Source organism: Mobula hypostoma, chromosome 23, assembly GCF_963921235.1.
Source record: "Mobula hypostoma chromosome 23, sMobHyp1.1, whole genome shotgun sequence".
NCBI lineage: Eukaryota > Metazoa > Chordata > Chondrichthyes > Myliobatiformes > Myliobatidae > Mobula > Mobula hypostoma.
In genome coordinates, this window is record NC_086119.1 from 4,227,055 (window position 1) to 4,255,052 (window position 27,998).

Genomic DNA, 27,998 nt, shown 5'->3' on the forward strand with positions numbered 1-27,998 from the left:
TGGGACCAGAGGACACAGATAGAGTGGGTGTGGAGAGGATGTTTCCTGTTGTGGGGGAATCTGGGACCAGAGGACACAGATAGAGTGGATGTGGAGAGGATGTTTCCTGTTGTGGGGGAATCTGGGACCAGAGGACACAGATAGAGTGGATGTGGAGAGGATGTTTCCTGTTGTGGGGGAATCTGGGACCAGAGGACACAGATAAAGTGGATGTGGAGAGGATGTTTCCTGTTGTGGGGGAATCTGGGACCAGAGGACACAGATAGAGTGGATGTGGAGAGGATGTTTCCTATTGTGGGGGCATCTGGGACCAGAGGACACAGATAGAGTGGATGTGGAGAGGATGTTTCCTGTTGTGGGGGAATCTGGGACCAGAGGACACAGATAGAGTGGATGTGGAGAGGATGTTTCCTGTTGTGGGGGAATCTGGGACCAGAGGACACAGATAGAGTGGATGTGGAGAGGATGTTTCCTGTTGTGGGGAAATCTGGGACCAGAAGACACAGCCTCAAAATAGATGCACGTTCTTTTAGAACAGAGGAATTTCTTTAGCCAGAGAGTGATGAATCTGGAATTCATTGCCGCAAGTGGCTGTGGAGGCCAAGTCATTGGGTATATTTAAGGCAGAGGGTGATAGATTCTTGATTGGTCAGGGCTTGGAGGAATAGAGGGAGAAGGCAGGAGATTGGGGCTGAGAGAGAAAATGGATCAGCCATGATGAAATGGCAGAGCAGACTCGATGGATCGATTCTACTCCTATATCTTATGGCCTTATGGGCACGTGGCCAAGTGGTTAAGGCATTGGACTAGCGACTTGAAGGTCGTGAGTTCGAGCCCCAGCCGAGGCAACATGTTGTGTCCTTGTGTAAGGCACTTAACCACACATTGCTCTGCAACAACACCGGTGCCAAGCTGTATGGGTCCTAATGCCCTTCCCTTGGACAACATTGGTGTCGTGGAGAGGGGAGACTTGCAGCATGGGGAACTGCCGGTCTTCCATACAACCTTGCCCAGGCCTGTGCCCTGGAGAGTGAAGACTGTCCAGGCGCAGATCCATGGTCTCGCAAGACTAGCGAATGGCTTTACTTTACTTTACTTACTTACTTACTTATGGATAGATATGTGTAGCTGTGAGTTAGTATGTGTTAGGTTGCATAGTTGTAAGTGCAGGTGAGTGTGTGGGTGTGAGTTAGTGGGTTAGTTATGTACAGATGTGAGCTATCAAGGGGGAGTGTGGATAGGTATGAGTAAGTAGAAGTGAGTGTGTTAGATGTGTGTACTTGCAAGTTAGTGGTTAGCTGTGAGTGTGGTTAATTGTGTGTTGCTGGGAGTGCATGTTGGCGTGTCTCATGTGTGCCCAGCTCCCTAAATGAACCCACGTTACTGCCCCAGTGACCCTGAGGGTCTCAGTGATCAGACTGAGGGTCCCACTGCCAGAAGAGGCCCCTTCCTACCCACCACATACTGCCAGCAGAGGGCCTCGGGTCACCCTCTTCCTCGTAAGACCACCAGTGTCCAGCACGGACCCCGCCCATCCACCCTCCACATTATCAGCACCGACATCCGCTGCTCGTAGCGATCGTGCACAACAGGAGTCCATGGGTTCTCTATGGGGGTGAAGGGCAGGCACAGCGTCGAGGTGAAGGCTAGGCATGCCTCTCTGAATCCGTGCCGGCTGGCAACGGGCAGCCATTCTGTGTCAGCAGGAACCGCAGGATCTTCTCCATGCTGGCATCCTGATACTCATGGACCCACCTGTGAAAGGGAGCAAACAGTGACTGACGGCCACACCGTGGGCAAATTCAGAGCAGATGCAAGGCAGTAAAATCAGCCCCAAGGAAACCATGCCAGCAACACACACCGTCCTGATCTCCAGAACAGAGAGGTGGGGAATGGCATTGCTAAATTGGGATAGTGTCACGGCTGCAGAAAAGGAGGAAGTCATTGAGTCAGTGTGGGTGGAAGACAGAAACAGGAAAGGGGCAATAATTCTGGGTGTTTTTATAGACCCCCCAATAGTAACAGGGATATCGAGCAGCGGCTAGGGAGGAAGATTCTAGAACAGTGCAGTAGTAACAGGGTGGTTGTGATGGGAGATTTTAACTTTCCTAATACCGATTGGTATTTCCTTAGTGCAAGGTGTTTAGACAGGGTGGCATTTCTTAGGTGTGTTCAGGAAGGTTTCCTGACACAATATGTAGATAAGCCAACTAGAGGAGAGGTTGTTCTTGATCTGGTATTAGGAAATGAACCTGGTCAGGTGTCAGATCTCTCAGTGGGAGAGCATTTCGGAGGTAGTGACCAGAACTCTATCTCCTTCATCATAGCACTGGAGAGGGATAGGAGCAGACAATTGGGGAAAACATTTACTGTAATTGGAGAAGGGGGAAATATGATGCTATTGGACAGGAACTTGGGAGCAGATGTTCTCGGGGAAATGCACAGCAGAAATATGGCAAATGTTCGGGGAACATTTGCATGGTGATCTGCATAGGTATGTTCCATTGAGGCAGGGAAAGAATGGTAGGTTAAAGGAACCATGGTGTACAAAAGGATGTAGAAAATCTAGTTAAGAAGAAAAGAAAAGCTTATAAAAGGTTCAAGAAACTATGTACTGTTAGAGCTCTAGAAAATTACAGTTGCTAGGAAGGAGCTTAAGAATGGAATTAGGAGAGCCAAAAGGGGCCATGAGAAGGTCTTGGTGAGCAAAATTGAGGAAACCCCAAGACATTCTACAAGTATGTGAAGAGCAAAAGGATGAGCCATGTGAGAATAGGACAATCAGGTGCGATAGTGGAAATGTGCATGGAGTCAGAGGAGGTAGCGGAGGTACTTAATGAATACTTTGCTTCAATATTCACTAGGGAAAAAGACCTTGGCAATCGTGGCAATGACTTACATGGATTGAAACACTTGAGCATATAGAAATTAAAAAAGAGGATGTGCTGGAGCTTTTAAAAAGCATCAAGTTAGATAAGTCACCAGGACCAGATGAGATGTACCCCAGGCTACTGTGGAAAGCGAGGGAGGAGATTGCTGAGCCTCTGGCGATGATCTTTGCATCATCAATAGGGATGGGAGAAGTACTGGAGGATTGGAGGGTTGCAAATGTTGTTCCCTTGTTCAAAAAAGGGAGTAGAGATAACACAGGAAATTATAGATAAGTGTCTGACTTCAGTGGTGGGCAAGTTGTTGGCGAAGATCCTGAAAGGCAGGATTTATGAGCATTTGGAGAGACATAATCTGATTAGGGATAGTCAGCATGGCTTTGTCAAGGGCAGGTCGTGCCTTACGAGCCCGATTGAATTCTTTGAGGATGTAACAAAACACATTGATGAAGATAGAGGAATGGATGTAGTGTTTATGGATTTCAGTAAGGCATTTGATAAGGTTCCCCATGCAAGGCTCCTTCAGAAGGTAAGGAAGCATGGGATTCAAGGAGACCCTTGTAGATCCAGAATTGGCTTGCCCACAGAAGGCAAAGGGTGGCTGTAGATGGTTTGTATTCTGCATGGAGGTTGGTGACCAGTGGTGTTCTGCAGGGATCAGTTCTGGAACCCCTCCTGTTGGTAATTTTTATAAATGACCTGGATGAAGAAGGAGAAGGGTGGGTTAGGCAGTTGCTGATGACACAGAGGTTGGGGGTGTTGTGGATCGTCTGGAGGGTTGTCAGAGGTTACAGCGGGACATCGATAGGATGCAAAACTGGGCTGAGAAGTGGCAAATGGAGTTCAACCCAGGTTAGTGTGAAGTGGTTCATTTTGCTAGATCAAATTTGAAGACAGAATATAATATTAATGGTAAGACTCTTGACAGTGAGGAGGATCTGAGAGATCTTGGGGTGCATGTCCATAGGACACTCAAAGCTACTGTGTAAGAAGGTGTATGGTGTGTTGGCATTCATCAACCGTGGGAATGGGTTCAAGAGCCATGACGTAATGTTACAGCTATATAAGACTTTTATCAGACCCCACTTGGAGTACCATGTTCAGTTCTGGTCACCTCACTACAGGAAGGGTGTGGGTACTCTAGAGAGAGTGCAGAGGAGATTTACAAGGATGTTGCCTGGATTGGAGGGCGTACCTTATGAGAACAGGTTGAGGGAACTTGGCCTTTTCTCTTTGCAGTGACTGAGGATGAGAGGTGACCTGATAGAGGCGTGTATGATGAGAGGTTTTGATCGTGTGGATAGCCAGAGGCTCTTACCCAGGGCTGAAATGGCTAGCACAAGGGGGAATAGTTTTAAGTCGCTTGGAAATAAGTACAGAGGGAATGTCAGGGGTAAGTTTTTCACACAGAGAGTGGTGGATGCGTAGAATTCACTACCAGTGGCGGTGGTGGAAGCGGATAAAATAGGGTCTTTTAAGAGCCTCTTGGATAGGAACATGGAGGTTAGAAAAATAGAGGGCTGTGCACTAGGGAAATTCTAGGCAGTTTCTGGAGTAGGTTACATGGTCGACACAACACTGGGGGCCAAAGGGCCTGTAATGTGCTGTAGATTTCTATGTCCTATGTCATTACAAAAAGACGAGAGGAGGTTCATGATCCCAGAGGAAATGAAAGGGTTAACATATAAGGAGTGCTTGTTGGCTCTGGACCTGTACTCAATGGAGTTGAGAAGAATAAGGAAGGAATCTCATTGAAACCTATCAAATATTGAAAGGCTGAGATAGAATGGATGTTTCCTATAGCGGGGGAGTCGGAGGGAGGGCACAGCATCTTACAAAAATAGAGATGAGGAGGAATTTCTTCAGTTAGAGGCTGATGAAGCTGTGGAATTCATTGGCAGAGACGGCTGTGGAGACCCAAGTCACTGGGCATATTTAAAGCAGGTTCTAGATGAGTAAGGAAGAAATCAGGAGGATGGAGTTGGGCGGGAAAATAAATCAGCATGATAAAAGAATGGGGCAAACTGAAAAGGGCAAATGGCCTAATTCTGCTCCTATGTAAGGAATACAAATCGGATCAGCGAGGATCGTGCTGGGCTGCCTGCAAGTGTTGCCCACAACTCAGTAACCCTATGGGAATGTGGGAGGAAACCAGAGCACCTGGAGGAAATGCACACCGTCACGGGGAGAAGGTCCGTACTGCTTACAAGGCAGTGGAGGATTGTGAACCGGGGTCGCTGACGCTGTGATAGCAAGACGCTAACCGCTATGCCACCGTGCCCCAAGGTACTCAGTCCCCAAAACCATTCAGGTCAACACACCGTACGGCTTCTTAACACCCTATCAACCTCCATGGTAGCTCTGGTGTTCTCATTACCCACTGACTTACTGCCCACAGATAGGTAGACGCAAGGTCGATGCCGGACAGCCTGAGACCCAGAGAAGGGGAATGTGTATTCAGGAGGGCAGTCTCTCTCACGTAACCAGGACAGAGCTTTCAAGTGCTGGATCCACCTGAAAGGCCCCCCAAGCATCCAGGAGAGTTCGCCGAGTCCCCGACAGACTGGCCAGCTAGCCAGGGCTGCCCACCTCCTTGCCACCAGCCACAGGAACCCCACTTACTGTACACCGTTGAACTCAAGAATGCCTCTCATATCCTCTGGGAGGAGGTTGGGGTCCGGCCAGCAGAACTGGTCGATGATGGGGACGATGTTCTTCTTGTACGACATGGCAATGACGATCTCCTGGAACAGAGGCAGAGGAGCGGACGGTCAGACGGTCACACAAAAGCATCAGGCGGGGTTGGTCCTGTTGCAGCCTTCGACCAACCTCAGCTGAAACAGGTCCCCTTTCACAGCAATCTCCGTTTCCCACCGTCCTGACTGTGGAAGCTGTCAGGAGGTGAGTGTCCATAGTCCCTGTCCTAAGAAGGGACAGTTAACCATAAACCTTCCCTGAAATGGCCAGTAACATTCCCTTCGTGCCACACACCCACCCACCCATGCCAACCCTCACTGGGGGTCGGATCTCTCTCTCTCTCTCTCTCTCTCTCTCTCTCTCTCTCTCTCTCTCACTCACACACCGACAGACTCACACACCCACACCCACACCCCCCTTCTCACTGGGGGTCAGATCTGTCTGTCTCGGTCTCTCTCTCTCTCTCTTCTCTCTCTCTCACTCACACACTGACACACCCACACCCCCCTTCTCACTGGGGGTCATATCTCTCTGTCTCGGTCTCTCTCTCTCTCTCTCCATCACACACACACACACACACACACACACACACACCCTCTCACTGGGGGTCAGATCTCTCTCTCTCTCGCTCTCTCTCTCTCTCTCTCGCTCTCTCTCTCTCACACACACACACACACACACACCCACACCCACCCACACCCCTTCTCACTGGGGGTCATATCTGTCTGTCTCGGTCTCTCTCTCTCTCTCTCTCTCTCTCTCTCACACACACACACACACACACACACACACACACACACACACCCACACCCACACCCACCCACACCCCTTCTCACTGGGGTTCGGATCTGTCTGCCTCGGTCTCTCTCTCTCTCTCTCACACACACACACACACACACACACCCTCACCCCTTCTCACTGGGGGTCGGATCTGTCTGCCTCGGTCTCTCTCTCTCTCTCTCTCTCTCTCTCTCACACACACACACACCCTCACCCCTTCTCACTGGGGTTCGGATCTCTCTCACACACAGAGACGGGTGAGAGTTGGGTGTCATCGGGAGCTCTGTTGCTCAACGCTGCCCCCTGCCGGCGGAAGCTGCTCTGTGCAGCTCAAGGCTGTTTCCCCGTTTTGGTTGGGCTCTTCCTGTCTCTGCCCTGGTTAAGATGGGAATTATGCCTAGACCCTAGGTCACAGACATCACCCCCACCCTCCCCACTGGTCACCGCTCAGTGTTCAGGAAATGAAAAGCAACAATTCTCTGGTGCCGATCCCCAGCTCTCAGGAGAGTCATTCTGTGTCCACACAAATTCTAAAATTGCAGACTGATTCAGTCTACTCCCTCACCTACTACCCCCTCCACCCCATCCATTCCCCTACTTCTCCAAACCGTGCAATTCCCCCTTCTATATCGCTCAGCACCCCTCCCCCTGTAATTCCTTGTGGGAGGAGAGGTCTCTACTGGGTCTTCTTAAGGTGCTGCCCTGATTCATCCGATTACCTCAACCCCACCGATGCAGAGGGAGTGCGGAGATGTAGGAGGGACAGTGAACCTGTGGGGTCAGCCTCTGATGAAGGAGGAGCCTTTTTCCCTCGCTCACACGGTGCTGTGACTACAACCTCTCCCTCAGTTCAGTAAAACAACTGAGCAGGTTATTGTTTTCAGGAAGGGTTCACATAAGACATAGGAGCAGAATTCGGCCATTTGGCTCATCAATTCTGCTCTGCCATTCAATCATGGCTGATCCTTCTCCCCTCCCCAGCCTCCTCCCTGTAACCTTTGATATTGTGTCCAATCAAGAATCTACCAATCTCTGCCTTAAATACACCCAATGACCTGGCCTCCACAGCTGCCTGTGGTAACAAATTCCACAAATTCACCACCCTCTGGCTAAAGAAATTTATCCGCATCTGTTTTAAATGGACACCCTTCTATCCTAAGGCTGTGCCCTCTTGTCCTAGACTCCCCCACCATGGGAAACATCCTTTCCACATCTACTCTGTCTAAGAAGCCTTTCAACTTTTAAAAGATTTCAATGAGATTCCCCCTCATCCTTCTGAATTCCAGCGAGTACAGACCCAGAGCCATCAAACGTTCCTCGTATGATAACCCTTTCATTCCTGGAATCACCCTTGTGAACCTCCTCCGAACCCTCTCCAATGCCTGTACATCTTTTCTTAGATAGGGAGCCCAAAACTGTTCACAATACTCAAGGTGAAGCCTCACCAGTGCCTTATCCCTCAGCATCACAGCCCTGCTCTTGTATACTAGACCTCTTGAAATGAATACTAACATTGCATTTGCCTTCCTCACCACCGACTCTACCTGCAAGTTAACCTTTAAGGGTGTTCTGCACAAGGACTCCCAAGTCCCTTTGCATCTCAGATTTCTGGATTGTCTCCCCATCTAGAAAATAGTCCGCACATTTATTTCTTCTACCAAAGCGTAGGAGCATGCATTTTACAACTTTGTATTTAATTTGCCACTCTCTTGCCCATTCTCCTAATGTCCTTCTGCATCCTACGTTTCCTCAGTACTATCTGTTCCTCCACGATTCTTCGTATCATCTACAAACTTGGCAACAAAGCCATCTACTCCATCATCTAAATAACTTATATACAGCATAAAAAGAAGTGGTCCCAACACTGACCCCTGCAGAACATCACTAGTCACTGGCAGCCAACCAAAAAGGTATCCTTTTATTTCCACTCACTCCCTCCTACCAATCAGCCAGTGCTCTAACCATGCCAGTAACTTTCCTGTAATACCATGGGTTCTTAACTTGGTAAGCAGCCTCGTGTGTGGCACCTTGTCAAAGACCTTCTGAAAGTCCAATATACAACATCCCCACTACATCCCCTTTATCTATCCTACTTGTAATCTCCTCAAAGAATTACAGCAGGTTCGTCAGGCAGGATTTTCCCTTCAGGAAACCATGCTGACTTTGTCCTATCTTGTCCTATGTCGCCAAGTACTCCATAACTTCATCCTTAACAATTGACTTCAACATCTTTCCAACCACTGAGGTCAGGCTAACTGGTCTATAGTTTCCTTTCTGCTGCTTCCCTCCTTCCTTTAAAGGCTCCTGTCTATATCAATGGTGTTGAGGTTGCAACGGTTGAGAGCATCAGGTTCCTGGGAGTGAACATTATCAGTGTCCTGGTGATGACCAAGAGCTCCCCAATGCCTCTACTTCCCCAGGAGGCAAAACAAATTTAGCACGTCCCCTTTGATCCTCAGCAATTTTTGTTGACGCACCAGAGGAAGCGTCCGATCTGGATTCATCAGGACGGCAACTGCTCTGCCCGTCACAGCAAGAGAACCACAGAGAGTTTGGACACGGAGAACACATCACGGGAAAAAGCCTCCCCTCCATGGGCTCTACATATCCCACTGCCTCAGTAAAGCAGCCAGCAGTATCAAAGATCCCACCGCAGCCCGGACATTCTCCCCCTCCCCTCTCACAATCAGGCAGAAGGTACAAAAGCCTGAAGGCACCTACCACCAGGCTCAAGGATCCTATAACTGCTGTTATAAAACTGTTGAATGTATGACATAATGGACCCTTGACCTCTATCTACCCATGGCTTTGCACCTGTCTGCCTGTACTGCACGTTCTCTGTAACTGTCGTACCTATTTTTTGCATATTGTTACTGTTTTACCTTGTACTACCTCACTGCACTGTGTAATGAAGTGTATAGACCACATACAGAACAAAGGTCTTTACTGTTCCTTGGTGCAGGTGACCAATACCCAGATTAATGTCCCTTCTCTTGTTTTCCACTCCCCATTCCTTTTCCCTCTCTGCCTTTCCCTACTCCTCACCTGCCTATCACCTCCCTAGGGTGTCCCTCTTCCTTCTCTTTCTCCAATGGTCCACTCTCCTCTCCGATCCAATTCCTTCTTCAGCCCTTTAACTTTTCCACCTATCACCTCTGAGTTTCTCACTTCGTTTCCCCCTCTCACACCCACCTATCTACCCACTCCACCTATCACCTGCCAGTTTGTACACCTCCTCCCATCTCCAACCTCCCTTACTCCGGCTTCTTTCCCCTTCCTTTCCAGTCCCGATGAAGGGTCTTGGTCCAAGACACTGACTGTTCATTCCCCTCCATAAACGCTGCCTGTCCTGCTAACTTCCTCCAGACTTTTGTTTGTGTTATTGCCTGTATAATGTCTCACCTTGTGGACCCAGTCCTTTAACTCTAGGTCACCCATACATTTGTCCAGTGCGTTGGCTGTCAACACCAGCACGAAGTTCCTGGCCCTCTTCACGCTCTGCAGAAGTTTGTCTTCAAACATCCCGGCCTCCAGCTTCTCCACATCGATGAAGACACTGAATCCGCGCAGCTGCAGGTGGACCTTCAGAAGGCTGTGTGAGAAGGAAGGAGCAGGCAGGGTCAGAGCGAGTCCCACACCTTTCCCCATCAGCACCAGCTGCGGGGCACCGGCTGAACATCTTCAATATCAATCAATACGCGCTCCCCCCTCCCACCAGGTTCACTCTCAGGGGGCAACCATCAGCCCAACGTGGGCAGCACGTTACAGCGCCAGAACTCTCAGTTCCCCTTGTGACCACGTGTGTTTCCCCCACGTGCCCCAGTTCCCTCCTTCATCAAAGGTGTGTGGGTTCGTCAGTCGGTTGTGGGCATGCGGTGTTGGCGCTGGAAGCATGGCAACGATCCTCAGACTCTTTTCCTCATTGACACAAAGCATGCATTTCACTGTTTGTTTCACTTCAATGTACCTGCCCAACCCTCATCTGGCAGGATCTCCCTCACAACCCTCAGCCTCCACTGGAACCTCCCTCACAACCCTCGGCCTCCACTGGAAGCTCCCTCACAGCCCTCAGTCCCCAGTGGAACAACCGAACCGAACCCTCGGCCCCCAGTGGAACAACCGAACCCTCAGTCCCCAGTGGGACAACCGAACCCTCAGCCTCCAGTGGAACAACCGAACCCTCAGTCCCCAGTGGGACAACCGAACCCTCAGTCCCCAGTGGAACAACTGGACCCTCAGTCCCCAGTGGGACAATCGACCCCTCGGCCTTACCCCTGGGCCCACTCAACAAGTTGTCCTCAGCTTCACGGACTGAACACAAACCTGGCCAGCTGTGAACCCGTGGATCTGCGGTAACTGATGAAGACATCGGGAGCTTTGTCTTTGGCCTCCACCAGGTCGCAGGGCAGGTTGGGCTGCAGATCTGGAAAGCAAGAAAAGACGAGCTTTAGCGGACTGGGTTGAGTGGGGGGGGGGAGAGTAAGACCTTCGCATCAGGCAAGGACTGCAGTGCTCAGGATGTGGCCTCTGCTAGTTGATATATCCTGTCCCCTTGAGTCGGTGGAGTGGCAGAGAGGTGGGCTGCCTCCTAGAGCTCATGTCATCATTGTAGTGGAGCTGTTCCCTGAACTGAGTTCTTCGGGCCTGTGTGGGGCAGCCAGACAGTGTTGGGCTCCGAGGCTGTCAGAGCCCCTGATTGGTTAATTGAGAGTTGTTAATTATTGAGGAGTTCTGTGTGTTTTTCTCGAGTGACCTGCTCTGTGTAACACAGTCTCCTGTAGGCTCTGGGATTCTGCGTTACTTGTATTATTTAAGTGGACGACTGATTAGCACTAATCGCAGGGTCCTAGTTTTGAGAATACGATGTCTCTCGCGTCATCACTTGGCCGCGCCAGCGATGTTCTGTTGGAATGATTATGAATAAACTCTGGGCACCATCTCTGCAGCGGAGTCTGTCTTCCCTCCACACTAAGGGTCTCACACTTCCAGCGCACATGGTGACAGTTCCCACTCCACTGTTGGGGAAGGAGTTACACATTTCATTTATTTAGAGATATATTGCAGAATAGGACCTTCCGGCCTTTAACCCCAACAACCCCAATTTAACCCTAACACAACCACAGGACAGTTCACCTACCCACTACATCTTTGGACTGCGGAAGGCAACTGTAACAACCAGAGGAAGTGCATGCATTCCAAGGGGACCACACTTACAGAGTGAACTCTGAACTCTGACATGCCGAGCTGTAATTGTGTCACGCTAACTGCTGCCCTACCATCTTCCAGCAGCTAGAACCAGTAACAAAGGCATGTGACAGATCCCCAAGTCAGGGTGGTGTGGGACCACACTTGGAATTTTGTGCTCAGTTCTGGTCACCTCATTACAGGAAGGATGTGGTGGAAGTGTAGAGAGGGTGCAGAGGAGGTTTACCAGGATGCTGCCTGGATTAGAGAGGGTGGTGAGGAGATTTACCAGGATGCTGCTTGGATTAGAGAGGGTGCAGAGGAGATTTACCAGGATGCTGCCTGGATTAGAGAGGGTGCAGAGGAGATTTACCAGGATGCTGCCTGGATTAGAGAGCGTGCAGAGGAGATCTACCAGGATGCTGCTTGGATTGGAGAGGGTGCAGAGGAGGTTTACCAGGATGTGCCTGGATTAGAGAGCATGCAGAGGAGATTTACCAGAATGCTGTCTGGATTAGAGAGGGTGCAGAGGAGATTTACCCAGATGTGCCTGGATTAGAGAGGGTGCAGAGGAGATTTACCAGGATGTGCCTGGATTAGAGAGGGTGCAGAGGAGATTCACCAGGATGCTGCCTGGATTAGAGAGGGTGGTGAGGAGATTCACCAGAATGCTGCACGGATTAGAGAGGGTGCAGAAGAGATTTACCAGGATACTGCCTGGATTGGAGAGGGGGCAGAGGAGATTTACCAGGATGCTGCCTGGATTAGAGAGGGTGCAGAGGAGATTTACCAGGATGTGCCTGGATTAGAGAGGGTGCAGAGGAGGTTTACCAGGATGCTGCCTGGATTAGAGAGGGTGCAGAGGAGATTTACCAGGATGCTGCCTGGAATAGAGAGGGTGCAGAGGAGATTTACCAGGATGTGCCTGGATTAGAGAGCATGCAGAGGAGATTTACCAGGATGTGCCTGGATTAGAGAGCATGCAGAGGAGATTTACCAGAATGCTGCCTTGATTAGAGAGTGTGCAGAGGAGATTTACCAGGATGCTGCCTGGAATAGAGAGGGTGCAGAGGAGATTTACCAGGATGTGCCTGGATTAGAGAGCATGCAGAGGAGATTTACCAGGATGTGCCTGGATTAGAGAGGGTGCAGAGGAGATTTGCCCAGATGTGCCTGGATTAGAGAGGGTGCAGAGGAGATTTACCAGGATGTGCCTGGATTAGAGAGGGTGCAGAGGAGATTGACCAGGATGCTGCTTGGATTGGAGAGGGTGCAGAGGAGATTTACCAGGATGCTGCCTGGATTAGAGAGGGTGCAGAGGAGATTTACCAGGATGCTGTCTGGATTAGAGAGGATGCAGAGGAGGTTTACCAGGATGCTGCCTGGATTAGAGAGGGTGCAGAGGAGATTTACCAGGATGCTGCCTGGATTAGAGAGGGTGCCAAATGAGAACAGGTTGAGTGAGCTTGGGCTTTTCTCTCTGGAGCAAAGGAGGATAGAAGTATACAAGATGATGAGAGGCATAGATAGAGTGGACTGTCAGAGACTCTGTCCTAGGAATAAGAATGGCTAATGTAAGGGGGCATAATTTTAACGTGACTGGAGGATAGAGTAGGGGAGATGTCAGGGGAAGGTTTTGACACAGAGAGGTGAGTGTGTGGAACATGCTGCCAGGCTGCTGGCAAAGGCAGATACATTAGGGACATTTAAGAGAATCTTAGAAGGCACATGCATGTTGGTAAAATAGAGGGTTATCTGGCAGGGAAAGGTTAGATTGTTCTGACAGTAGGTTAAAAGATCGGCACAACACCGTGGGCCGAATGGCCTATACTGTGCTATGTTCTACGTGGAGAGGATGAGATGCAGAGAAACGGGTTGGCCCCGCATGGTGGGCCGAATGGCCTATACTGTGCTATGTTCTACGTGGAGAGGATGAGATGCAGAGAAACGGGTTGGCCCCGCATGGTGGGCCGAATGGCCTATACTGTGCTATGTTCTACGTGGAGAGGATGAGATGCAGAGAAACGGGTTGGCCCCGCATGGTGGGCCGAATAGCCTATACTGTGCTATGTTCTACGTGGAGAGGATGAGATGCAGAGAAACGGGTTGGCCCCGCATGGTGGGCCGAATGGCCTATACTGTGCTATGTTCTACGTGGAGAGGATGAGATGCAGAGAAACGGGTTGGCCCCGCATGGTGGGCCGAATGGCCTATACTGTGCTATGTTCTACGTGGAGAGGATGAGATGCAGAGAAACGGGTTGGCCCCGCATGGTGGGCCGAATAGCCTGTACTATCCCACAACAGGATGGTCCGAATAGCCTGGACTATCCCACAACATGACATGCTGAATGTCCTGCACTGTGCTGTAGCGATCCATGGGCACAAACCTAGTTTATAAATCTGAGCACAGCCATGGCAAGGATTCGGTCTCCAACAGCGTCGCCACACCCAGACCTCCAAACCTCAGCAGCAAAAGACAAGGAGAGGTAGGAGCACATCGATCAGCAGGAGAGCAAGCAATGCCCAATACTTGCAGAGCCCAAGGGGGCAGAGGGGAGGGCCTGCCTATGGCGGGGGTGCACTGTCTGTCAGAGAGAGCAGGGGGTGAACGGCTGCCCTGCAGCCTGACAGGGCTGGGTAGAGAGGTGAAGGCAGACGGACTCAGCTGACCAGAGGCAAAACAGAAAGGCAAGCGGCAGCTACAGGACACTGGAAGCGGGAAGGGCAGAGAGACAGGAGGCAGAGCGGGTTCGAATTGACGCCTGGAAGCCGATCGGAAGTGAAGTCGAATCACGGGGGAAGTCGGGCCCAGCGTCTGCGAGTCACGAGGAGGCTGCAGAAGACGGCCCGTCCTGGGGTGAGAGGACAGTGTATGTGGGTGGGTGGCCGGGACGGAGGAGAGGGGTTCGTTGTGTTGTTTTGTTGTTTATTCCTTATTGCGTTCCATCTTGTTGTTTCTGATATTGTGGGCATGCTATGTTGGTGCCAGAAAGCGTGGCGACACTTGCGGTCTGCCCCTGCACACGGGTAGGTTGTGTTGGTCGGCAACGCAAAGGACGTGTTTCACTCCGCGCTTCGATGTTGTGTACGTGTGAGAAATCGGTAACCTGAGGACAGAAGGAGCCTGAGACAGAAGCACTCCGACAAGGACAGGAACGTCCGAGGGAGGAGGGGGATTCCCCACCTGTAGAGCATTCACCTATGTCCCGGTGAGTGTCCGGCATTTTACCCTGTCCTGCGGCAAAGATCCGGGCCCGGTGAACTCCGTTCTCGATCCCACAATCCCTTCTCAGTTGCTCCTCTGTCACTCGGGATAACGTCTCCTTCCCAATCCCGCAGTGCACCAGATGGTAGGTATACTGTCGGAAGTACAGATCGATGCCGGCCAGCCAGTCAGCCAGGTTACCGGGGTCGCAGGTGGAGTAGTTGGCATTTATCTTTAACTCCCGCAGTTCCCGTAGAAATCTATGGAAAAGCAAATTCACCCCTCAGTGAACTGGTTTAAAACATCACAGTCTTAGTACCGTCCGCTCACATAAGCAGAATCAGACCGAGTGAAACTCCCTCCACACCGTCCCATCACACACTCCCGGGGTCAGACACAGAGTGAAACTCCCTCCACACCGTCCATCACACACTCCCAAGGTCAGAGAGAGTGAATCTCCCTCCACACCGTCCCATCACACACTCCCAGGGTCAGACACAGAGTGAAGCTCCCTCTACACTGTCTCATCACACACCCCCGGGGTCAGACACAGAGTGAAGCTCCCTCCTCACTGTCCCATCACACACTCCAGGGGTCAGACACAGAGTGAAGCTCCCTCCACACCGTCCCATCACACACTCCCGGGGTCAGACACAGAGTGAAGCTCCCTCCACACTGTCCCATCACACACTCCAGGGGTCAGACACAGAGTGAAACTCCCTCCTCACTGTCCCATCACACACCCCCGGGGTCAGACACAGTGAAACTCCCTCCACACCGTCCCATCACACACTCCCGGGGTCAGGCACAGAGTGAAACTCCCTCCACACCGTCCCATCACACACTCCCGGGGTCAGACACAGTGAAACTCCCTCCACATCGTCCCATCACACACTCCCGGGGTCAGACACAGAGTGAATCTCCCTCCACACCGTCCCATCACACACTCCCGGGGTCAGACACAGTGAAACTCCCTCCACATCGTCCCATCACACACTCCCAAGGTCAGAGAGAGTGAATCTCCCTCCACACTGTCCCATCACACACTCCCAGGGTCAGACACAGAGTGAAGCTCCCTCTACACTGTCTCATTGCACACTCCCGGCGTTGGACAGAGTGAAGCTCCCTCTACTCTACATAATGGGTTGTTCAATGAGGAAGTAAGAAAAAGATTCTCAAACCTTCTTCGAGTGATGCTGGATTGTATTCCCAAGTCTTCCTTTAATTCTGATTCAGACACCAACAGTAGGAGGTCTCCATCAACTTGCAGGTCCTGGTGGGGACAGAGATCCAACTGTGGCTGAAGCAGTAGCTTTAGTGGACACATAGCAGTTGACACAGAATTCCCTGACATGAACCACAATTATTTGCATGGTGGAAGCCCGTCACAGTAACATGACCACAGTCAGTCCAGACATAACACTATAACAAAGGTGTGTCACGATAGGAAGACGGAGGTAATGATGGCCAATATAATGTTGGAGAGGACTACAAAATAACAGAATATAATGCTGAGACTTTGTCAGGTACTGGTCAGACCGCACTTGAGTATCAAAAGCAGTTTTGGGCCCCATATCTAAGAAAGGATGTGTTGACATTGGAGGGAGACGCCCTGAATGAAAGACTGAGGAGGAGGGGAAACTGATGGCTCTGGGCCTCACTGGAATTTAAGAGAATGAGGGGGGAGGGGATCTCATTGAAATCTATCAAATGTTGAAAGGCCTAGAGAGAGTGAGTGGAGAAAATGTTTGCTATGGTGGGGGTTCTAGGACCAGAGGGGACAACCTTAGAATAGAGGGACGACCATTTAGAACAATGATGAGGAGGAATTTCTTTAGCCAGAGGGTGGTGAATCTGTGGAATTCATTGCCACAGATGGCTGTGGAGGCCAAGTCATTTGGTTTATTTAAAGTGCAGATTGATAGGTTTTTGATTAGTTAGGGTGTTAAAGATTACGGAGAGAATGATAATAAATTAGCCATGATAGAATAGTGGAGCCAATATGATGGGCCGAATGGTTTAATTCTGCTCCCATGTCTAATGGTCTAATAAAATCTATAAATTTCAAAATGGAGTAGTAACATTGTTCTGTTCATGAGATCATGGGCTGTTCAGAAATCCAATGGTGGAGGGGAAGATGTCATTCTAGAATTGTGGAGGGGAAGGAGTTGGGGCTGTTCCAGAATTGTGGAGAGGGGGACAGACATTCCAGATTTGTGAAGGGAGAGGAGTTGTAGTCATTCTGGAATTGTGGAGGGGAAGGGGTTGGAGTTGTTCTGTTTGACGTTCTTCTCATTGGAATCTGTAGAAGCATATAAAATTATGAACGGGATCATAATTTCCACTGATAAGTGAAACTGGAACCAGGGGAAATGCTTAGCAACACACATCAAAGTTGCTGGTGAACGCAGCAGGCCAGGCAGCATCTCTAGGAAGAGGTACAGTCGACGTTTCGGGCCGAGAACCTTCGTCAGGACTGCCTGGCCTGCTGCGTTCACCAGCAACTTTGATGTGTGTTGCTTGAGATTCCAGCATCTGCAGATTTCCTCGTGTTTGCGTTTTGAAATACAAACAGCTAGTGTTACGCTTTGTAGCACCTGTCATGGGGGTTCAATTCCTGCCGCCATGTGTATAGAGTTCTCCCCGTGACCACGTGGGTTCCTCCCACATTTCAAACACGTACGAGTTAGGATTAGCTGATCCTGTTTACAGTTACTATTCTATAGATTTGCTGAGTGTGTCCACAAGGAAAAGAATCTCCAGGTTGTATGTGGTGACATGCACCGATGTACTCTGGTCATAAATGGTACTTTGAATTTGGAATTAGTATGTTGTGGGCATGCAACGTTGGTGCCAGAAGTGTGGTCACCCCAGTGCATCTTCGGGCTGTGTTGGCGGTTGATGCAAACATCGTATAAGGCTAATCTTTATCGTTAAAACTAGGGAATACAGCCTCAAGATTCAGGGGAATAGATTTTGGAGAGAGATGAGGGGAAACTGCTTTTCCCAGAGAGTAATGAATCTGTGGAATTCTCTGTCCAGGGAAGCAGTCAAGGTTACCTCATTAAGTACATTTAAAATGGTTCGATAGATTTTTGCGCAGCTGTGGAAGTAATTCTGGGGAAAAGGAAGGTCGGTCAAGCCGGATCAGCATGATCTTACTGAATGGCTGAGCACGCTCGATGGGTCAGATAGGTGACTCCTGCCCGTTTCTCACGAGTTCCCCGAGTGAATTCCACACAAGCTAGACGGGGCACCGACCACTCGGCCCACTCTCCCTGTGCTAGCACCCCAGCTCACCCAGAACCTCTCGCAGTACTCGGCGAATCCGACCTGCTGCAGCCAGGTCTGGACCTCGACAGGTTTCCAGTTCGGGACGGTTGGGGAGAGTCTGCGCGGGACCTCCTCTCCCAGCAAGCACAGAGCTTTCTTGGCCAGGGCGGACACGGTGCCGCAGCCCGAGTAGCTGACGATCCGCTTCAGGCTCTGTGTGGCCCCCACCTCATGCAGGACCTGGAGACAGACACACCACCCCCATCACAGAGTGCACTGACCCCAGCCAGTCTCACCCAGCCCTGGGAAGAGGGTCCAGTAGTGGCGGAGGGAGAGATGGAGTGATGGGTGGGTGGGGAGGGGGGAGAGACCTACTGGCGGGGAGGGGGATGATGCAGTGATGAGGGAGATCCTTTGGCAGTCCTTCACACTATCCACAAATCCACCAAGCTTTGGACCATCTGCAGGCTTACTAACCCACCCATCTGCATTTTTGTCCAAGTCATCTATTATACATCGCAAATAGTAGAGGTCCCAGTACTGATCCCTGTGGAACACACCGATCATGGGCCTCCAGTCAGAATAACACCCTGCACTACTACCCTGTCTTCAATGGGCAAGGCATTTCTGAATTCAAACTACCAAGTGTCACTGTCAGTCTTATGCATCCTCACCCCCAGATCCGCCTTCCGGGCGAGACCTTGTCAAAAGGCTATGTTGACAACATTCACAGCCCTACTCTCTGCAATCATCTCCTCAAAAATCTCAGTCATGTTAAAGGTCATGACCTGGCCACGTAAAGTTGTGGTGACTGTCCCTAATCAGATCATGTTTTTCCTAATGCTTGGAAGTCCAATCCTGAAGAATCCTCTCTAAGAACTCACTTTGTTACTCTCCAGTCCTCTGGCACCTCACCCGTTGTCAGTGAGGACACAAAGACTTGGTCAAGGCCCCAGCAATCTCTCCCCCCGCCCCCCATGCCTTGGCCAACCTGGGAGAGACCCCATCAGCTCTTGGGGACTTGCGCAAGTTGGTGCTCTCCCATGACCCAGCATCACCTACTTCCTGATCTCAAAATAACTCAGGACATTATCACACCCCCACACCACTCTCCTCCTGCTGAACATCAGCACAAAGAACTCACTTCGGACCTCTCCTGCATCCTCCGGCTCCAGGCATAAACACTCTCCTTTATCCCTGAGTGCTGTTCTCCCCCTGCTCTCACTGGACGTACAGAATGTCCTTTTAATCCTTCCCACCCTCTCATGAGAAATACTGAGGGGAGAGGAAGACAGTGAGAGAGGAGGGAGGTGAGTGAGGAGGGGAGGTGAGGTAGGAGGGGGAGGTGAGATGGGGCAGTTGAGGGAGGACAGGTGGTGAGGGAGAAGAGCGAGGAGGGAGGAGGGGGTTGAGGGAAAAGAGAGGGGTGAGGAAAAGCGAAGGAGGAGGAACTCAGCAGGTCAGGCAGCATCTGTGCAGGAGGAATACAATCAATGTTTCAGGCTGAGACCCTTCACAAGGTTGATGTACCATGGCTGCCAGTGAAGACGGAGGGAAGAGTGAAGATGACTTAAATTGAAAAGGGTGGTGGGGATCATCGAGGCACAGGGGGAGGGAGGGGTTAATCAGAGTTAAGGAAAAGTAGGGGTGGGGAAGCAGAGACCCTGGAATGGGAGGGGAGGGAACAATGTCTTGTTGGTGGGGGGTGATGCCTCGGCTCCGGTCTTCGGATCCAGGGAATTTTTCACTGGATGAGAGGATGGAATGGAGACAGTGAGAGAATTCCACCCTCTCCATTCTTTCTGACCTCTTTCCTCCTCCCCCTCCAACTCCTGTTCCCCCTCAGACCCTCTTCAGATACCCATTCCCTCTCCCCTTCCCCTCCCTCCTCCCTCCCACTCCTGTTCACTCCAAGACCCTCTCCACCCTCTTGACCTCCCTCCTCCAACGCCCAAGTTCCCTCCCCTCCCTGCCCCTCCCCACTGCCCGCCAGGTACCTGGGTCTTATTCTGTTGGGCCTTCACGCCGGCCTCCACACACAGGTAGAAGGCTGCCATGCACTGGGCCTCCAGTCGGGAGCTGTCCAGCAGCTGAACCAGCCTCTGCAGCTCACAGGCCGTTCGGCCCTGCGAGTGCTCCGTGCTATCCAGCCAGCTCTGCACCAGCTCGTCGGGCTGCAAGGAAGCGACGAAGGGCTCGACCAGCTCCAACGTTCCCGACCGTTCCACCTCCTTCTCCACCTCCTTGTTGGTGGCCAGGACAGTGACGGCCAGGCAGGCGTGGAAGCGCACCATCCTGTCCGTGGCAAAGGCCAGCGGGAAGAGCCAGTCTGCCGCCTTCTTCTCCACCATCAGCCGCTGGTTGTTGTGGCCCCCATGCATGGCACAGTTGGCAAGGGCAGCCGCGCAGTGGCGCAGGACGATGACATCGGCACTACGGCACCAGAAGAGTATGAAGTCCAGGCCGCCATTGGTGATGAGGAGATGGGTGGTCACCTCGGAGTGCTTGAACATGTGCTGCAGAACCCCTGAGACGATGGCTGCCAGGGTGACGTCCTCCCGCTCCATGGCCAGCTGCAAAATGGCGGGCAGCTCAGTCCGCGCCAGGCGATCCCTGTGGGAGGCAATCAACTCCTTACAGAACATAGAACTGATTTCCCAATGGGCAGTAAGTCTATGAACACCAACTCACTATTTTTGCCTATCTCATTTAATTTAATTTTATACAGGATATATGTACTGTATGTACACAGTGTCATTTATAGTTTTTTATTATGTATTGCAATATACTGCTGCCACAAAACAAATTTCACAACATATGCCTGTGAAAGAAACGTAGAAAACCTACAGCACAATACAGGCCCTTCGGCCCACAAAGCTGTGCCAAACATGCCCTTACCTTAAAAATTACCTAGGGTTACCCATAGCCCTCTATTTTTCTAAGCTCCATGTACCTATCCAGGAGTCTCTTAAAAGACCCTATCGTATCCGCCTCCACCACCGCTGCTGGCAGCCCATTCCACGCACTCACCACTCTCTGCGTAAAAAACTTACCCCTGACATCTCCTCTGTACCTACTTCCACGCACCTTAAAACTGTGCCCTCTCGTGCTAGCCATTTCAGCCCTGGGAAAAAGCCTCTGACTATCCACACGATCAATGCCTCTCATCAGCTTATACACCTCTATCAGATCACCCCTCATCCTCGGTCACTCCAAGGAGAAAAGACAGAGTTCACTCAACCTGTTCTCATAAGGCATGCTCCCCAATCCAGGCAATATCCTTGTAAATCTCCTCTGCACCCTTTCTATGGTTTCCACATCCTTCCTGTAGTGAGGCGACCAGAACTGAGCACAGTACTCCAAGTGGGGTCTGACCAGGGTCCTATATAGCTGCAACATTACCTCTCAGCTCTTAAACTCAATCCCACGATTGATGAAGGCCAATACACCATATGCCTTCTTAACCACAGAGTCAACCTGTGCAGCAGCTTTGAGTGTCCTACGGACTCGGACCCCATTATTAAACCAATTCAGGTTCTGATTGAACAAAAGCAAGTTAAGCAGTATCGAGTAAGAGCAATCTCTAATCAGGATCAGCATGACGGATAGTGATTGGAGGCACAATCGCAATTTAAGACTCACATTTACTGTTTTCATCACCTGTACATTGAAACATCGAGTGAGATGCCTCATCTGTGTTCACAAGCAACACACCCAAAGATGTGCTGTGCATGTGTCAGCACACATTCCAGTGTCAACATGGCACGGCCACAATGCCCAGCAAACACAAACAACAAGAAATTGTGCAGAAGTTGGAAATCCAGAGGAACACTCACATGGAGCTGATCATAGACTTCAGGAGAAGGAAAACCAGAGGTGCTTGAGCAGTTCTTGTCAGAGGATCAGAGGAGGAGAGGGTAAGCAACTTTAAATTCCTAGGTGTTACTATTTCAGACGACCTGTCCAGGGCCCACAAATAAGTGCAATTACAAAGAAAGCAGGACCACGCCTCTACTTCCTTGGGAGTTAGGGGAGATTTGGTATGACATCTAAAACTTCTCCAAACTTCTAAAGATGTGTAGTGGACAATATATTGACTGGCTGCATCACAGCCTGCTATGCAAACACCAATGCCATTGAATGGAAGATCTTACAAAAGTCAGTGGATATGGCCTAGTCCATCATGGGTAAAGCCCTCCCACCATTGAGCACATCTACAGAAACACTGTCGTAAGAAAGCAACATCCACCATTACAGACCCCCACCACCCAGGACATGCTTTGTTTTCACAGCTGCCATCAGGAAGAAGGTGCAGGAGCCTCAGGACTCATACCACCAGGTTCAGGAACAGTTATTACTCCAAAACCATCGGACCCGTGACCAGAGGAGATAACTTCACTCAACTTCACTTGTGCCATCATTCAAATGTTCTCACAACCTACTGACTCACTTTCAAGAATTCTTCATTTCAAGTTCTCAATATTTCTTTCTTTCTTTTTGGTAGTATTTGCACAGTTTGTTATCTTCTGGACTCTAGTTCGAATACCCTAGCCGAGCAGATTTACATTGATTTTGTTGTGGTTATTATTCTGTAGATTTATTGAGTATGCCCACAAGAAAATACATCTCAGGGTTGTGGGTGACGTACAAGTACTTTGATAATAAATTTACCTTGAACTTTGAACAAAATGTTGGAGCAACTCAGTAGGTTAGGCAGCATCTATGGAAAGAAAATTATTTCATTCTCCTTTGCACCTGTGTTCTGGAAATGGCATTAAACGATCTTGAACTGGTTGATTTCTTGAATGCTGCTGGAGCTGCTGAGTTCCTTCAGCATTTTGCAGCTGCAAGGCAACAAAACAAGCCCTTGTTCTCCCTCCCAGCCATCTGAGACCATACACATTCTCCAGGTTCAGGCAGGCCATTTTCAGCCTCCAGTCGCCATCAGACACAGACTTGCAGACATTGGGCCTATGACCTTCCCAGTGGATTCCCAGAGATCTGCAGACGTGGGGTTCTGGCCACTGGGTGAAGGAGTCAGACAGGACATACTGTGGCCGCAGAACAGATGCCAGGAGAGTGCGTGGACTCCCAGGCACCAGGCTCAAAGATGTCTCCGAGAGGTTGCAGAAATTTCTCAAGGGGGAGGGAGGGCAGCCAGAGGGTTTTGTACAGTGGTACATGCTGGTACAAATGTAAAACATGGGATGGGGTGCTGGAAGACACAGGGCAGGCCCAGAGATGGGTTAAGAAGTGGCTGATGGAGCTCAATCCAGAGAAGTGTCAGGTGTATACTTTGGAAGGCCAAATTTGAAGGCAGAGTACAGGGTTAATGGCAGATCCAAAGTAACAGAGGAACCTTACGGTGAACAGACAATAGACAATAGGTGCAGGAGTAGGCCATTCGGCCCTTCGAGCCAGCACCGCCATTCACTGTGATCATGGCTGATCATCCACAATCAGTATCCAGTTCCTGCCTTATCCCCATAACCTTTGATTCCGCTATCTTTAAGAGCTCTATCCATCTCTTTCTTGAAAGCATCCAGAGACTTGGCCTCCACAGCGCGCTCAGTTCTGATCCCTTCATTGTAGGAAGAATGTCGAAACTTTAGAGAGGGTGCAGAGGAGATTCTTAAGATGCCATCTGTATTGAGAGCATGCCTTATGAATGTTGTGGCAATGTCTTAACTTACTGCAAGATCAATCTAAACCTCCCTTCCTACAGAGCCCTCCAATTTTCCCTCATTCATGTACCTATCTAAGAGTTTCTTAAAAGTTCCTAAACTATCTGCCTCTACTATTACCCTTGCAGCAAACTCCACACAGCCATCACTGTCTGTCAAAAAAACACTACCTCTGTCATCCGTCTGCTTTCCTCCAACCAGCTTAAAATTACCCCCCAGGTATTAGTCATTCCTACCCTAGGAAAAAGGCTCTGGCTGTCCACTTGATATATGTCTCTTACCATCCTGTACAACTCTCTCAAATCATCTCTCGTCCTCCTTCACTCGAGAGAGAAAAGCCCTGGCTCACTCAACCTATCCTCATAAGACATGCTTTCTAAACCAGGCAGCATCCTGGTCGATCTCATCTGCACCCTCTCCAAAGCTTCCACATCCTTCTTATAATGAGGGAGGTTCAATATTCAAGGAGGGTCACGCTGTGGGAGGGGTGGTACTGAGGGAGGGTCACACTGTGGAAGGGGTGGTACTGAGGGAGGGTCACACTGTGGGGGGGGGTGGTACTGAGGGAGGGTCACACTGTGGGAGAAGTGGTACTGGGGGAGGGTCACACTGGGAGGGGTGGTACTGAGGGAGGGGTGGTATTGAGGGAGGGTCACACTGTGGGAGGGGTGGTACTGAGGGAGAGTCACACTTTGGGAGGGGTGGTAATGGAGGGAGTCACATTGTGGGAGGGGTGGTACTGAGGGAGGGTCACACTGTGAGGGGTGGTACAGAGGGAGGGTCACGCTGTGGGAGGGGTGGTACTGAGGGAGGGTCACACTGTGGGAGGGGTGGTACTGAGGGAGGGTCACACTGTGGGGGGGGGTGGTACTGAGGGAGGGTCACACTGTGGGAGGGGTGGTATTGAGGGAGGGTCACATTGTGGGAGGGGTGGTACTGAGGGAGGGTCACACTGTGGGAGAAGTGGTACTGGGGGAGGGTCACACTGGGAGGGGTGGTACTGAGGGAGGGGTGGTATTGAGGGAGGGTCACACTGTGGGAGGGGTGGTACTGAGGGAGAGTCACACTTTGGGAGGGGTGGTAATGGAGGGAGTCACATTGTGGGAGGGGTGGTACTGAGGGAGGGTCACACTGTGAGGGGTGGTACTGAGGGAGGGTCATACTGTGGGAGGGGTGGTACTGAGGGAGGGTCACACTGTGGGAGAAGTGGTACTGGGTGAGGGTCACACTGGGAGGGGTGGTACTGAGGAAGGGTCACACTGTAGGGGGGGTGGTACTGAGGGAGGGTCACACTGTGGGAGGGGTGATACTGAGGGAGGGTCACACTGGGAGGGGTGGTACTGAGGGAGGGTCACACTGAGGGAGAGTCACGCTATGGGAGGGGCGTTACTGAGGGAGGGTCACACTGTGGGAGGGGCGGTACTGAGGGAGGGTCACACTGTGGGAGGGGTGGTACTGAGGGAGAGTCACACTTTGCGAAGGGTGGTACTGGGGGGAGTCACACTTTGGGAGGGGTGGTACTGGGGGGAGTCACACTGTGGGAGGGGTGGTACTGAGGGAGGGTCACACCGTCGGGGGTGATACTGAGGGAGGGTAACGCTGTGGGAGGGGTGGTACTGACGGAGGGGTGGTACTGAGAGAGGGTCACGCTGTGGGAGGGGTAGTACTGAGAAAGGGCCACACTGTGGGAGGGGTGATACTGAGGGAGGGTCACACTGAGGGAGTGGTGGTACTGAGGGAGAGTCACACTGTGGGAGGGGTAGTACTGAGGGAGGGTCACACTGTGGGAGGGGCGTTACTGAGGGAGGGTCACACTGTGGGAGGTGTGGTACCGAGGGAGGGGTGGTACTGAGGGAGAGTCACACTGTGGGAGGAGTGGTACTGAGGGAGGGGTGGTACTGAGGGAGGGTCACACTGTGGGAGGGGTGGTACTGAGGGGTTCACACTGTGAGGGGGTGGTACCGAGGGAGGGTCACGCTGTGGGAGGGGCGTTACTGAGGGAGGGTCACACTGTGGGAGGGGTGGTACTGAGGGAGGGTCACACTGTGGGAGGGGTGGTACTGAGGGGTTCACACTGTGAGAGGGGTGTTACTGGGGGAGGGTCACACTGCACTGTGAGATTGATCAACTTTACAAGAACATGGGTAACCTTAGTCATGGTTTTCTCCGGGTGCTCCAGTTTCCTCACATATTCCATAGTGGTATGGTTTAGGGTTAGAGTAGGGGTTCCCAACCTGCTGCTCACGGACCCCCTGGTTATTGATCGGGGTCCATGACGTAAGAAAGGTTGGGAACCCCTGGGTCAGTGAGTTGCAGACAGGGAACCCCTGAGTCAGTGAGTTGCGGACAGGGAACCCCTGGGTTAGTGAGGTGTGGACAGGCTATTTTGGGAACCCCTGGGTCAGTGAGTTGCGGACAGGGAACCCCTGGGTTAGTGAGGTGTGGACAGGCTATTTTGGGAACCCCTGGGTCAGTGAGTTGCGGACAGGGAACCCCTGGGTTAGTGAGGTGTGGACAGGCTATTTTGGGAACCCCTGGGTCAGTGAGTTGCGGACAGGGAACCCCTGGGTTAGTGAGGTGTGGACAGGCTATTTTGGGAACCCCTGGGTCAGTGAGTTGCAGACAGGGAACCCCTGAGTCAGTGAGTTGCGGACAGGGAACCCCTGGGTTAGTGAGGTGTGGACAGGGAACCCCTGAGTCAGTGAGTTGCGGACAGGGAACCCCTGGGTCAGTGAGTTGCGGACAGGGAACCCCTGGGTTAGTGAGGTGTGGACAGGCCATGTTGGAGTCAGAAGCCTGGATACTTGTGGGCTGCCCCAGCAAACCTTTGCTGATTTGACGATGCAATTGCTGCATTTCACTGGATGTTTCAACGTGTATGTATGTGACAAATCAAGCTGATAATCTTAATCTCAACCCTTTGGAGTGTGGGAGGAAACCCACGCGGTCACAAGGAGTACGTACAAACTCCTTACAGACAGCGGAGGAATGGAACCTGGGTCACTGGCGCTGTGAAGTGTTACATTAACCGCTACGCTGTCGTGCCACCCCTTACGTCCTCTCGTATCCCGTCTTTGACATTTCGACCCTGGGAGAGCGATTCTGACCGCTTACCCTCTCTGTACCAGTCATGATTTTTAAACTTCCATCTGGTCTCCGCAGCGTCCGAAGTTCAGGTGAAAACAACCCAAGTTTTGTTCCTCCTCTGAACTTTCAATGGTACCTACCGAGGTCCCGACAGAATGAACTTGAGCAATTTCATATCCCTGCACATTGGCCCATATCCCTGGAAATCTAGGGTCCACAAACCTCTTGTTTAATGGTATTGGTCCATATCATAAAAACATAGGGAAGGATGGGAAGTGGAGAGGAAGGGGAGGGGAATGGAGGGGAGAGGAAGAGGGGAGAGGAAGAAGGAGCGGAGAGGAAGAGGATGCGAAGGGTGGTGAGCGGGGGAAGGGATGTGGGAATGGGGACGGCGGAGTGCGATGCGAAGGGTGGTGGGTGAAGGGAAGAAGGAGAAGGGGGAATTGGAGGGGTGGGAGGGGAAGCACCTCTCTCTCTCTCTGTGACTCCTTTCCTTGCCCCACTCACCGGTTCTCCGTGATGAGCACCTGCTCCAGGAGTTTGCCCGCCTCATACCGGGTGTCAGTGCCCCGAGACTGCATCATCTCCACCAGCAGCTCCAAGGTTCCCTGCAGCCGGATCTCTCGGCACATGGCTGAGGCCACTTCCCTGCCCTGTCCCGGTAGTTGCCAGGCCTCCTTCACCAGATGGTGGATGTAGGCCAAGTGCGTGCGCTTTTCCTCCTCCGTCCGGTCGCTCCGCAGGGCGGACAGAGCCTCCCGCAGGTCCTGCGCCGATCCGCTGTCCGGGCCCGGCGGGCTCACCAGCTTCTTCCGCCGACTCTGGCTCAGCATGGTCCGTGGGAGCGGGATAGCACCCAGCCTGTCCGGGGCAGGAGCCGTAGAAACCCGAGACAAAACCGGGTCAGGCCCGAGGCAGGACCCACGGACACTCCGGGAGAGGACCGGAGAGAATACACACACACTCCGGGACAAGACGCACTGATAACCCAGATCAGGACCGAGACCGGACGGGACGGGATCCACGGACACCCGAAAGGACCAGGTCAGAATTAACATTCACCCGGGACCGGACAGTCAGCCCCGAAGAGAGCTTGGACAACCCTGGCTGGAAGGTGGATTCTGTCGGGTCAGCGGCCGGACTCCGGACAGCCCAGGGACGGGAGCGGCTGCCTCCAGTAACCACGGACAGCGGCAGG

At 51.5% G+C, this 27,998-nt stretch overlaps 1 protein-coding gene across 3 annotated transcripts; it reads right to left on the bottom strand.

Annotated features, from left to right (window-relative positions):
- Window positions 1-3: 3 nt before the first annotated feature.
- Window positions 4-27,998, bottom strand: sarm1 (sterile alpha and TIR motif containing 1). Of its 3 annotated transcripts, none has more exons than XM_063031976.1 (9): window positions 27,308-27,998; window positions 20,027-20,642; window positions 18,057-18,269; window positions 15,938-16,029; window positions 14,751-15,016; window positions 10,689-10,788; window positions 9,768-9,957; window positions 5,511-5,632; window positions 4-1,755 (listed from the first exon to the last, which is right to left on the bottom strand). In XM_063031976.1, exons 1-9 carry the CDS (start codon window positions 27,856-27,858, stop codon window positions 1,647-1,649), a joined length of 2,259 nt encoding a protein of 752 aa, XP_062888046.1. In that variant the 5' UTR covers window positions 27,859-27,998; the 3' UTR covers window positions 4-1,646. The 3 variants fall into 3 exon arrangements, with proteins under 3 accessions (XP_062888046.1, XP_062888045.1, XP_062888047.1); XM_063031975.1 differs by having other exon boundaries at window positions 14,736-15,016; XM_063031977.1 differs by lacking the exons at window positions 4-1,755; window positions 5,511-5,632; window positions 9,768-9,957 and having other exon boundaries at window positions 10,444-10,788; window positions 14,736-15,016.